The sequence below is a fragment of the Lytechinus pictus genome, chromosome 3 (genome assembly GCF_037042905.1).
Source record: "Lytechinus pictus isolate F3 Inbred chromosome 3, Lp3.0, whole genome shotgun sequence".
Lineage (NCBI taxonomy): Eukaryota > Metazoa > Echinodermata > Echinoidea > Temnopleuroida > Toxopneustidae > Lytechinus > Lytechinus pictus.
Window position 1 is genome coordinate 19,799,874 of NC_087247.1, and position 14,324 is coordinate 19,814,197.

Sequence of the window (14,324 nt, forward strand, 5' to 3'; positions counted from 1 at the left end):
CAATGTACAAAATGGATGATCACAATTCACAATCACTGATTGCGAACATGATAAGGCTGTGTCACTCTGCATTGCTCATACATGTACATTACTCAAAAAGTGTAATGCCAATTGTTATGTACTTATTACCAAGAGCTCATTGAAATAAATTGTAGTGACAGACTTTTATATTTTGAAAATACTTGAATTCACAATTCCATCAAAACAAATTGTGCAGAAAATATTGATAAAATAATGATAATGAAAAAAGCAAATGTACTATTATGGACTAAGTGCTTGGAGAATGAGAACCCTGTATTTGGTATTCATGCCTATCTTGAAGATACATATGCTATTAGATGTTGCTTAAAATATTTACATAAACTTCTCCATACCAATACATGTTCATCATGATCTAGTCATTTGTGGTAATAACACTATTACTTCCTCAGAATCTATAAAAGGATGGTCTGTCCACCAATTTATGGTTTTTGGATGACAAACTTAAAACCTTAACTTATAATGGTATGACAAAGAGAATGAAGCCTCTGAAACATAGAACTTACATGTACATGTATTTACATGTACATATATACATACATGTCTCAGATACCTTGAAAATTTGAGAAAATGCAAAGATTTATTTAAATCTTTGTATATTAAAATGTTCCTAAATATTGTATTTGTGCGTATGTGTGTAAGTATGCATGTATCTACACACTGAGTAACCTGAATTTGATTGAGGATAACACACGTTTACAAATGTAAAATTCAATCACAAATACAAGTTCTTTTGTATATCATTAAAAATTTGAAAATCTGATGAAGAAATACTCATTCCTGTAATTTTGTAGATCAAAACCAAACATGCTGTTGAAAAAATGCCTAATTTTTCTTATCCAGGACATTGGAATAACACAAAATATGGTGTTAACTCTTGTTTGAAGCCTCCGAAACAAGTGTTAACATAAGTTTAGGATGCCTGTCAATTTGGGAAAATGCAGAGCTTTATTTTGAGCCACTGTATATTACAATATTAATAAACATTACATGGTTTATATGTGTGACTTTTCTTTCTTTTAGTTGATATCTAATGTTTATATTCTGAGTTAGAAATAGGGAAATGCATGTTTTATGAGTGGAAAATCCCATCTCAAATACTTAGCTCAGGTATAACTTAAGAAATATTATTAATTATAAAATCAAATATGTTTCTGTTCTTAAGTAGATCAAAACCAACAACAAAAAAATAAAATGTGAACACTCTCTTATCTATGAATTTAGAATAACAACAAAAAACATGTGTTAACTTATGTTCGAAGCCTCCTAAACAGAATTTTTATGTTATCAGCGAATTCTGAAAAAAATTGAATTGATATTCATACAATTTCTACATGAGGCCAGTCTATACAACATAACATATGATTATAATACAAATTTAACCTACAAATTTTGGACTGAAGTAACAAAAAAATAAAAACAAGTGATTTGACTGTTTCGGAGGCTTCAAGTGTTTCGGAGGCTTCAATTGTTAACGGAAAGTTAGTATCATCTCTTATTTTCAAACAGCAAGGAATATCTCTGCTATTTATTGACAGGTGAACTAGGTGTCCATATACTACATTGTGATGTATTGATTGGACAAGTTCCTTCGTTCATATTTATATGGGCAGTCTGTAAAGTTTGTTTCGGAGGCTTCAAAACAGTTAACGGAAAATTAACCTTGATCAGTTAGGCTTTGAAAAAATTGTAAAAAGAAGTGTGATCCAAGATATTTTGTTTTTATTTGGAAGTTTATACTTCAAATGTTGCATAAAGGTCCTAGGGAGCAGAATTTTATTTTTTGAAAACCAATGCTCGGAATACAAAGTTTGTTAGCTATTGTTAACGGAAAATGAAGCCTCCGAAACAACAAATTGGACCACCCCGTTCTCAGAAATAAAGAAGCAGTCACACTAAAAACCAATCTGGTATTTTTCATTGAACATCTAACTTCACATTCTGCATAACAAAAGTAATCATCAACATTCCAGAAATAAGAAAGGGCATTCCAAAAAAAGTCTATGTATTTTATGTACACAAAAAAGGTGCAACTTAGGGTACTTATGTGCCTGCCAAAATTAAACGAAGTAATGAGAGAAGATGTCTATGCTACCCGAGGTAGCACTCATTGAGGTTACTCATATGCCAAAGCATCTTTAAATTATGTGGCTTTATGAGACTGCTACAGATAAAAACATTGAAATTTCAGAGTTACACCATATATTGTGAAAATGACCGTATGCATATGAGTAGTCAGTCAAACTGTCGTTTTGGCACTGCATTGACTTTGCATGTGAAAAAGCAATACAATGTTTTGACCGACCGTTTGCATTGAAATCGCGGTCAGCACTGCTGTTATATTGAATCGCTTATTCAAAGTCAGTACTGCTGCTACACACTGTATATTGAATTGCGTAATGCAGGCGAGACTGTCAGAGGCGCTCCTTGCTCCACTTGTTTTTTTTATAATGCCCGGATGACACCTAACTTACATGCATTGTGGTACATGTACCTGCATTGATGTGTGCCAGTGCAGGACATTTTATGGCATGACTTGCCTGTATCTGGGCACGTATTGTTCCGACACATTTACGACATAGTTGCAATATGTTTCCGCATTGCTTGCACATACATTTAATTCATGCACTGTCCGACGTGCTTTCAGCAAATATTCTTGACACCCTAGTCTGTGACTAGCGCAAATTCAAATATTCCAACGTTCTGGTGTTGACGCCCTCTACGTTCGTTGATCAGTACCACTGATCACATGGTCTTCAAATTTGCGCAAATCATTCGCGAACTATGCGTGTAGTATGCTAAGCCTATGCGTTATGAGTGCCCTGTCGTGAACTTGTCATGAACTAGTCATGAAATTAATGCCACTAGCTACCCCAGTGGGTATGCCTACTATTTCTTGTGTCACAAAATTTCTATAGTTTAGACAGCACGCACTGGCATGGCTATGCTGTGCATAGTCTTTGAATGGTTCACAAATTTGTGCCCAAATTTTCAACATGTTTAAAATTCAGGCACACATTTTGCGCAATGCCACGCACCCTCCCACACCTATCCGGAAGCTGGCACGCATACATGTAGTTCACACATTGGCACGAATGAGTGCGTGCGCATGCGCAAACTTTGTGGGAACCACAATGCGTGCAAGTGTCAACTGGGCTTTAGTTGTTAGGCTAAGGTCACAAACCAAAAAATTAGCCTGCTCGGCTGGGCGATTACTTAAAAACAGGCCGGTGGCCAGTGGGTCTCGCCCAGGAATTTAGCGATAAGTTGTTTAACTTCTACAAAAATTGTTGGGCGATGCCTACATTTAAATTCCAGTGGCGCCCAAGTAGGCTACTATTCGTCAATCGCTGCTCTGAGTTGTGACTGATCTGAAGCCTTACCTCAGCTGTACTTAAGATAATTTTATTATGTTTTTTTTTCTTGGGAAAATTTAGTCATTTGAAATGCATCTGCGTGAACTTCTAGCCCAATGCCAACATTTATATTTGCCTCAATATAGGGTTGAGAGTAGGGTACATGTATTTTGATAGGAGTTATTCAGAAGTTCAGGTCATTTTTTTTCTCAGTTGAACAAGGGGTGTATATATCTAAAAACTCCTTTTTTTAAATCGTCTCTCTTTTCTCTCTCTCTCTTTTCCCCTTCTTTTTCTCCCTTTTTCATAACTGTGGAGGGACAAGCTTCCCCTTGCCCCCTCCCCCTTGGCACTGGCCCTGCCTCCTACCATATTCATGTTCTCATCTAAAATTGGTTATTACACTGTTTTCTTCTTCATGCAGGAATGCCATTGACATTGACAACCCAGTATGCGAGGGTAGTGCTATTGATCTACTTAGAGAGATGATCAAACAGGTTCAAGCAAAGATCGAAGAGCTTTCTGATGAAGACATGTTCCCAATCAGACTCAAGCTCAACAACTTTACACATGAATTAAATGTAAGATTTTCTTTTGTCTTAACTGTGCTATTTGAAGTTGGTATATATGTTGCGTGTTGGCATGGCCCCTCCTGATTACTGACTGAAATTTTTGTATTACCTGCATACATGTATATGTACAAGTACACATAGCAGAGGCACCACTTTTCTGATGGCGATGGATGTATCGTCAACATCTTAAAGTTAGTTTTTGACATGTCATCATAATTCATCATAAAATGTATGGACCTAAATATAATTTGGACATACCTAGATCATATTGTGATGTCAATGCCGAAAGAAAAAGAAGGAAATATTGCAATAAACAATTTGCAAATTGGTACACACTCACTATTGCCATGTGTTCTACACCAATATTATCACCAGAGCTGCTACATGGAATCTGATGCATTTAGGATGCATTTTCTCCCAAAACTTTTTTAGTTTTTATGTTTTTCTATTGATTTCATGTATTGTGGACCCCTGAAACATAAGGCCTATGGGAGTGCTACACAATTTGATTCACTGAACTTTACAACTGTGTACTTAAAAGTATGGATTAGTGATTCAAATTCATTGAAATTTTTGAAATAGTTATTACTCTTGTTAAATTGCCCCCAAAATCTCATGATATAGTAATGGTCATCCATAGACTACAGTTACAGACTTACGCATATTACATGTATAAAATGGTACAGTAATAGTGAATGATGTAATGGAATATTACCGGTAAGTTTTGTGATTTTAATGCCAAGTAAAAGCACAGATTTTTTTAAAATTTAACCAAAATTTTTCATTAAATACTCTCTCTCTTTTTATATGTATATATATATAAATGAAATTTTATAATTTATAATATTTTATCTTTTCATAGAAACGTTTTAGTAATAATCCTTTTGGATTTGTCAGACTTATTTGCCATTGCCTAGAGAGTGAAGAGAGACTGGTCCAAAATTCCATGGTAAGTCAAATACATGTAGATATTTATTTTACCCCCGCAACACACTGTATACATACATGTAGGAATCTGTGTGCAGTCAGGCGGAATGGCGGGTCGTTGGTCCTTGTTAATGTTGAGGATCAAAACTACTTCCCCAGTTTTTAACCAATTCTCATGAAATTTGGCACACACATTGGTTTGGGTTTAATAAAGACACGCAAGACCCATTTTCCAAATGTGTTGGGAACTGTATTACTGTACCATGGTACTGGTATGTTGCGGGGTATTACATGTAATCACCTTTATCACTTGATAAAGGAAGTCATTCCAAGTCTCACAGAGTTTTTTTTTTTAATATTTAATGTTCACCTTGCATATTAAAATGAATTAATAATGCATCTCAAAATACACATGTATCTGGCCATGATGTGTTTTAAGGTGGGCCCGCATATAGGTAGTACAGTTACATTTGTGCGACAAGCAAAGAAATGAAAATTGGTATAAAATTTACATACGTGCTATATAGGCATATTTGGTATAATGTTAAAGGGAAACATAGCAATTACTTTAAAGAAAATAAAATACCTGGGATTTCTTTGTTTACCAGTAATTAATAATTAAGTAACCATCTTGGGCAAGTATATATGGCTGGCACAAAGGTTTTCAGAATGCAGTTTTCTCAGTTATAAAAAAAACTATGAGGGAAGGGCACTGGTAAAAAGGTGACTAAAAATGGAGGCAATTGTGCCCAAAGAATGTGTTTTGTATTATGGCATTGACATTCAACCCACTACCAAGAGACCTGTATAGCATGTCCTGCAGAGCTTCCAAGTCTCCCGGATCCTGCGGGAGAATACTGGATTGCGATCCAATCTCCCGTTCTCCCGACCCCATGCCAAAATCTCCCGGATAATCAGGATTTTTAGCTGTTAAATTGTAAAATTCATACAAACGACTGTTTTACGAGTCTAGCGTGTTCAACTCCCTGACACCCACGTGGAACCTCCTTATCACATTTTCATTTTACCCAGTAACTTTTACCAGTTTTTGTATAATCGTACATTGATTTCCAATGTAAATGAAGATAATTTTACTGAACGACTGGTGAAGTAGTCTAACAAGCCATTTTATTTCCGGGTTCTGCATGTGTGTGATGAAAACACTGCAGCGGTACTCCATGCACATGGCCCCCGGCGCGGCTCCAGCCGGCCGCGCTGCACCAAGAAGCTACGAGAAGGGAAAATCACGAGCACTGCGAGTCATTTTTCGTAAGCTTGTGTGCGCTTTATTCGAGCTGAAACTGTGGATCAACGATGGGATTAACAAGTGAATTACTTTTACACCCCGACTTTCAGTTTCAGGAATAATTTTATTGACAATCCTGAAGAACCTGAAGCAAAGTGGAGATTTTTTCGCCTACTTTCACTTGGGTTGATCGGATTCGAACATTTTCTCTTTCGTGAGTGAGCTAGCCTGGCGCTGGCTGGCTGAGCTGTGCGAAGCACGCCCAGTCCCGATTCATCCACACTACAATCGCATCGTCAGTGACCATGGAGATCTTGGAGATGGAGTCATCCAAGTCCAAGACGACAAAATACTTTTCGAAGTATAAAGATAATTTTCAAGCGGAATGGGACAATTTTCACAGGAATCCCTCAGAGACTTTAAACAGTCCACATATAAAGCTCATTTACCATGTTTACCACTACTGCAGCCCCTTCCCCCTAAAGGTATTTTCATGTTTTATGAATTTAAAAAATCTACTGTATTGCCTGAAGTGTATATTTAGTCAATGACAATTCATGAATTCTCTCTAATGTGATTTAATCTATCGGAAATTTTTTTGATGGTTTATACAGCTGTCAGTTACTATCAAATGTTGTTTCTTAATGTGTTTTGCTACCCAAAACTCCCATCCGTGGGACAACGTTCCGCCGCTCCCTCACAAAATCATACCTCCGCGAAATCTACTGGATTCTATCTTTCCAATGTTGGCAGCTCTGTGTCCTGCAGAATGTCGAGCAAGAGGATCTTTTAAACAAGGCACTATAAATAAAACAACCTCATCAGAGTATTTTTGCCAGGTGTAAGATGAATATATTTATTTAGTACATTTAAATTGTTTGTGTACACACTAAAGGTATGCAAAGTGTTCACTGTACATTCATATTTATCCTAGATATAAAGTCTGACTCTCAGTTGTCACCCTTTGGTCCACCGGTCTTTGAGCCAAGAGATAAGAAACCCCACGACATGAGTCAAGTGAAATCATCTTTATTTATTTAACCGTAAATATATATTCATGTAGTTGCAAGTGTTTGCAAGTATATTCATGCAACCAAAGGCAGACTACATAATATATAGGGGGTAAATCATGCATTGTTACATATTTACTAAAAGAAATTGTGACATGAAATTATGTCTGAAAAAATGATTGCACAAAATTATTTTAGGAAGAATATCCCTGACAGGTTATATAGGCTATCATTGGAAAGGTCTGACTTTAAAGAGTTGAAATATGCATATGTAAAGTTTTTCTGATTCTAAGATTTTTGGGGAAGTAACCCTTTTTTACATCTTCCTACATATTTGGACATTTAAATTCTTATGACATTAGGGCAGTTCCAAGGTAATGGAGTGACATTCAGAAACAAATTTTTGCATTCAAACAAAGATATCACCCATATTTGAATAGTTATTTGCAAAGAAATGGTACCTGACAGTAGTTGCTGAAACCCACTTTTCAAAATAATAACATAAATTTGTTATTTTGATCCACTGAATTAATGAGATATGAATATTCATAAAATGATTATTATTATTATTATTATTATTATTATTTATTCGGCATAATCAAATACATAAACAACATATACAAACAATAGGAATAGGAGAGTCACATGGATGCCGGGAAAGGAAAAAGATTAACTAAATAACTATAACCCGAAGGTCTTCCTTTCCAATCCATGTGACTTTACAAAGATAACATACATACATGTACTACAAAATAGTAAAATACAACTATATAGTTGTTGAAGATGACAACAAATTAAATTAGAATCAAATAAAGAATTAAAAAGAAGAAGTGTCAACCTGGGTAGAAGTAGAGCTCACAAGAAAAATAAATTATTTCAAATAATAATTAAATGTGAGCACGTGCCCAGATTGACACAATCTGAATGAAGAGGGCGCTGTGCAATAAATGATTTAGCATGCATGTATACAAAATGATTGGCATATAAATTAAGTTTGATTAGACCCTATACATGTAGGCTGAAAAGCCAACATTATGATTGAGACAAGAGATTACTGTCCCCCCCCCCCTCCGCAATATAGGACCAAAAGCAAGTTTTAGAAATTCATTGATGTAAACTGAGAATAATTATGATCAATGTAAGGAATTTGGAACAATTAATTCAGAAAAAAAAACACACACGTCAGATTCTCATGTACACTGCACAACATAAAGCTTACAAAAATCTGGAAAGCTGTCAGAGCTTAAATTTAAATTAGTTGAAAAATAAAATTAGTTTACATTCAACCGGTTGATAATACATGTTGTTTTAATTTATTAAGCCAGGTGTGAAAGGACAGTAGTACAATATCTACCTTTAAGGTAGAAGGTAGTGAATCCCACACACGAGGAAATGTATGAATAGCAGAACCATGCAATCTTTGGGTGCGAGCTTTTAGATGTTTCAATTGAATCACTTCAAAATATCTGGGATTAACATGGATATTATATTCAACAGCTTCACATTTTATGACGCAAAATGGACATTATATTTGAGGAGAAAACATATTGCTCAACCTCTTACCGTGTTTACACGCCGATGCAGAATCTGCTTTTTTTTTTCGTGTAAACAGAAAGCCGATTCTGCATCGGCAATTGGCGCACATTTCATTTACTTTACCATTATGACGTACTTGTAAGCGCACGGATCCGACATTGTCTTTATTATGACGTATATTGTTGGTGCGTGGATCATTTCAGGTTTTTGCCACACAAGCCGATTCTGCACCGTGAGCTATGACAGCGTGTAAACGCGGTGCAAGATAAACCAAAAGCCGATGCACGTGTAAACACGGTATCTGTGAACTAACTGTGGCTAATTATGTTCCCCTTTTATGAAATTCCATATGGGTTTTGATAGAAAATTTGATCCTGATTTGAAATAGAGCCAATATAAATTTTTGGAAAATGTCCACTTTTGCTTGGAATTGCCCATTACCCTATGCCTTTCCTGATTGCATTTTTTAATTCCTCAGACAGTTTCCTTTTAGAATATATATCTTTTATAGGTATAGAATGTCAAACATAAGAAATATATTCAATTGAGTAAAACAGTGCTATTTTAACAGAAATTCGAGTTGTATGAAATTGGCCCTCCTCAAAATGCATGGCCATATGCACAGCTTTGTCTACAGGAAGTAAAGTTAATCATTTGACATGTGGCAACAACTCTGTCTTTATTGAATATTTTGATATAAAACGGTACTCTTTCCATTGCATGACTGTGTTCAGTCAGGCTTCAGGCTTTAGAATACATTTTTAAACATGGATGCTATTTCATTTTCCAATAATTTCCAGCAAAACACACCTGTAGAAGCTCTGCAAGCACCACCATGCAACAAAGATATTACAGAAAGCATTACCAACATAAGAATGATGACACAGGTGAGTCAATATTTTTAAATTATTATTTATTTTTGTTATCTCTGTAATACTGCCATCATACTATCAATTCAAATGTACTTTTTTTTCTGTACAACATTCATATGAAATTGTTTTGAAATTTCTTTTGGTGTTTTATTGTCTTTGGAGACGATCAAACACCTACCTGTAAAAAGCCTTCCCGTTTAAAAAACCTGGTATATTTACAGCAATAAACAGACAAGGCAAGGGTAAAAGGGAATTTGTGGATTATATCTCTTTGTCAACTTACGTACAATATGGATCTAGAGCCGGATATCGTAATTTGAATAATATGTTTATAGGTGTGTGCATATTTATTATAAATGTGTACTGTACATGTTCAATAGCGCAAACGTTTTTGTACATGTTCTGACTAAAGCCCAGTGCACACTACTTGATCTATTGCAATCTGACTTTCAGAAATATTGTAATAGTACTTGATTCCAACCTTAACAAGCTTGATCAATATTTTGACTAGTTGTTTACTGGGAATTACAGTCTAATTGGAGCCTCCCTGTACGAATAAAAAGCAAAATCAATATCAAATTGTAATCGGCCGCGACTTCATGCCGATTTGGACTTTCCTCCGGCCACAAGGCTTGCAACAAAGCAGGATTTTTATTTTAGTGTTCCTAGCATTGTGCCGATCTTCAAATAAGAATAAATTTACTATCTAGAACTTTTGAAATTTAATGCAATTTGGCCTCGAGCAATTCTATTGTCAAACATGTACTCATGAGTGTACAATCAGCAAACTGCACAGCATTTCAAAAGTTTTACAATAGTTGTCTTATTTCACATAAAATAATTGCTTTTGAAATATACAAATTCTGTGAACCATATCAAGATGGAAGTTCCACAACTTCTATTTTATTATACCACTGCCATATCAAGCTTGAAGGGGCTAAGGAGTCAGCGTATGGTTAAGGGGTCATGCAGTCTTGGTCTGTTGCAAGTGTTGCTAATCAAACTTCCTTAATTTTTGCCAAGTGTTTATTAGACTTGGTACATTGTACACTCTAGGCTGAGAGTGAAGATGTCAAAAACACATTTCTTGAATGTGTTGTTTACTGTGTTACTATGGTAATGACGTATGACAATATACAAGGGGGCATTTCTATTTCTATTTCTATTCCTCACATGAGGCTATCGTGATAGGATGGGGATATCACAGTCAACTTCAGTGATACATGTATTTCTAGTTTGTCCAACAATGAAAACCAGATTCAAATGTTGGCACAGAATGAGGTACATTAAATAGATGATGATCTCATAGCAAGAGTTCCCCTGGGTGTGTTTTATTATGTGCTGTTTTGGACATCAGATGGTCCACACATTAACCAAACTCACCACCCTGCTTCTTTAACATTGTCCTCCTTGTTGCTGTTTTTTGTTGTTGGTGTTGTTTAGAGCATAGTTATAATTTAAGCCAATAATCACCTTTGGGTTTTGGTGGATTCCTTCATCTTTGCTTCAGATAGATGGCTACATGTACATCCAAATTATCTCTTGAGTGATACATGTAGTTTGTCCAATCACTTATACCAACAGTAATTATTTGTTTCATAGCAAACAAATCATTGTATTGATATAAATAAAGGTATTTAGGTAATAAATAACAGGCATTGCCATTCTGTTTTATATGTTTGTATTTGTTGTAACAGAAAACAGAAGAAGATCTGGGCAATCTGAAACAGAAGCAGGAAATGTTTGTCTTTCAGTACCAGGAAAATTTACGCTTTCAGAGTAAGTTGATATACAGTGCGTTACAGAATAAAGGTAATCAAAGTCTAGAGGGCTGATATTCTAATCATATTTCATTTCGTGAAATTATTCTGCATGGATATGAAAGAGAAACTCCTCAACTTCCATTGATACCCTATTTGTACCATTTGTGTCACGCATGACCGAAATAATTGATGTCAAAGACAACAGGTGCAGATACTGCTTTTTCAAAGATTTTGGTGAAGGGGTAAAATGTGCGCTTGATAGAATAAGATGTTTTTTAGTAACTTTTGGAATGATGAGTCAAGGCATTCCTCTGAAGTGATGATTAAAAGGTTAATGTCTTATTCACCCACATTTTTCACATGTCATCCTCTCCTTTGCGCACAATCATTGAATCATTGCGCCAAGAATCCACATCATGTCGAATTTGGCCCTGCAAATCATCAAGATCTTTGGGAGGAGTTGCACCTTGTTTTTTCCAAGTGTCCCGAGAGCAAATAATCACAGGGCATGAGGTCATATTATCTTGATGGCCATTCTATGTCATGGTCAAGGGCAACAACTCGATGTCAAAAGAGTTATCTGAGTCTATCACAAATGATGTTGGAACGATGGGCAGGAGCGCCATCCTAAATCCACCAAAGATGCCTGTACACTCCTCGAACCTGTCTCTCAAAATGTTGGTCAAACTGGTACAATCTCCTCATTAATCATCCGCACTTTGCCCATTTACACTCCCTTGGAAGAAAAAGGGTCCAATCAAAACATTGCTGCCAACTCAGGCATTGATGAAAGTATCAGAATCTGCCCTTTCATCAAGTTTTCAAAAATTTTGAAAAAGTGGTATCTGCATCTGTTGTCTTCAATATCAATTAATTTGGTCATGCGTGACACAATTCGTACAAATAGGGTATCAATAGAAAGCTGAGGGGTTCCTCTCTCATATCCAACCAAAATAATTTTGTAGAATTAAATAGACATTTAATATTGGCTCCCATAGATTTGGATTACCTTTTTTCTGAAATGCACTGTAATAATTGATGTCACTCTTTTCAATTCAAGTTGTTGCTTCCACAATAAATGTAGCTTTTGATGTGCTATGGAATATGGAAATAACATGAAGATCCTATAGAGACTAATGATAAATTATGATGATTGGGGAGACAATCTTATTAGATTTTGGGGCCATGAGGTCAAATGGAGGATCTCCATAGCATTTGTGATCTCGACATTCAAATGCATGAAGAACTTTCACAAAATCGAAAACCAGGAACAAACTTTGCTTAAAAGTAATTGTAATTGTAATTTTTTTATTTTTTTACAAATAGCTCGATTGAATCAGCTTGCCTCGTCGCTACCAGAGAGTGATCCTAGCAGGAGAGCAGAGGAAGTTACCATACGTAAGAGAAAAACTGAATTAGAGCAAATGCTACAGACAGCAGCGCAAGAACTACTCCGATTAAGAATGGTAAGCAATGGTGGAACGTAACTCAGATATATGTTTGTCATATGTGCGTGAAGTTGAATAATTATTTATTTACAAGTTAAGGAGAATAATGAAAGAAAGCACAACAGAAAAAGGACAATACTTACTTTCAATTAAAATTGCAGGGGATTACCGTTAAGATAAATCATAGAGCCTTAGTAATTCTTCCAAGAAAGGATAAAAGTAAGGAAAGCCTTAAAAATGTTGATGCTAATTGTTTCCTCCATGTATAACACTTCAAGCATGCTGTAAAATTTATATGAATCAATGGATTAGGACTTTATGGCTTCTATATTGCAATTAAAAAAGACCCTGTTGCCAAGTGGAGCTTTGTCGCCTGGTTGGCCCTTCACAAATCTTGTGGGATGCACAGAATCCTACAGTTAATGGATAAAATAACAATCTTTCATTGTGCTTTTCTTTCTCTGGTCTAGGATCTGGCTGAGAAGCACAGAACAACATTGTACAGCTTGAAGATTCTGCAGAGCAGAGTTCTTGACGATGAACTGATCCGCTGGAAGAGACAGCAACAGCTGGCTGGTATAGGTGGACCTCCAGAGGGTTCCCTTGATCAACAGCAGTGCTGGTAAGCCAGAAGAACCGCACAGTAATTGTCATATATTGTTCAGTAGAATGTCATGGATTGTGTATGGCATAGATAGTGATCACAGAACTTTTGAGCTCATATAAGGAAACTGAAGAGAGTCTCAAAGGGACTTAACCAGAATCATGAAGCTATATACCCAAACGATCTAATATAGGAATGAAAACCAGCTGCATATAGGTGGTTTGAATTAAAATTAACAAAATGGCTGTTTTGGACTCGCCGTACGGCCGCCGTAGATCAAATATGACCAAGGTATTAATGACATCCCCAATATCCAAATCGATAAGTGATGACAAGATGATTTTTTTTTTTTGGGGGGGGGGTGTTTTTTTCTGTGTTGTAAGTTCTCATTTAGAAGCATGATGGGTCCTTATTTGACAATATCCCGTTTGTTCTCTGTTAAGGTGTGAGGCACTGGCTGAGCTGGTTTGGCATAACAGGCAACAAGTGAAGAAAGTAGAGCTACTCAGACAACAGCTGCCAATTCCCGTACCTCCTGGCCAAGATCTTCTACCAGAGCTTAATGGCTCCTTCATGGCCCAACTATCAACACTTGTTACCAGGTAAAATAAACTCTCATCAAGTGCAACCAGGCACCACAAACCCCCACAAAAATTTGTCAGAAATTGAATTTCAGTATAAAGATCCCATCTGAAAGAGGAGAATCTTTGCTTTGAAGTGACGCATGAATTGCTACCATGGGATTATCCTAACTTGATTCATAAAGAGAAGAATGTTCGCTGTCATGGAATAGTTAGCCAGTCTATTGAAACACACTTAACCTCCCACTTTTGTGCAAAGCTGACAAAAAGAGGAGTAGAAATCAATAAAGTTTTCATAGGAGTCATCAAATTACACCTATAGTTTGCACTCTAAGCACATCCTGTTCATTGTTATGAACAAAAGCCAGCG

The 14,324-nt window shown here is 36.0% G+C and overlaps 1 protein-coding gene across 1 annotated transcript in view; it reads left to right on the top strand.

Moving 5' to 3' along the window:
* The first annotated feature begins 3,818 nt into the window (after window positions 1–3,818).
* The window catches only part of LOC129255806 (signal transducer and activator of transcription 5B-like), a 49,659-nt gene continuing 39,153 nt past the window's right edge, over window positions 3,819–14,324 (top strand). The window contains exons 1-7 of the mRNA XM_064096593.1: window positions 3,819–3,976; window positions 4,830–4,916; window positions 9,487–9,573; window positions 11,256–11,337; window positions 12,648–12,787; window positions 13,240–13,391; window positions 13,817–13,975. Of these exons, the coding sequence (XP_063952663.1) occupies window positions 3,881–3,976; window positions 4,830–4,916; window positions 9,487–9,573; window positions 11,256–11,337; window positions 12,648–12,787; window positions 13,240–13,391; window positions 13,817–13,975 (803 nt within the window). The 5' untranslated portion in view covers window positions 3,819–3,880. The remainder of the gene's footprint in view (window positions 3,977–4,829; window positions 4,917–9,486; window positions 9,574–11,255; window positions 11,338–12,647; window positions 12,788–13,239; window positions 13,392–13,816; window positions 13,976–14,324) is intronic.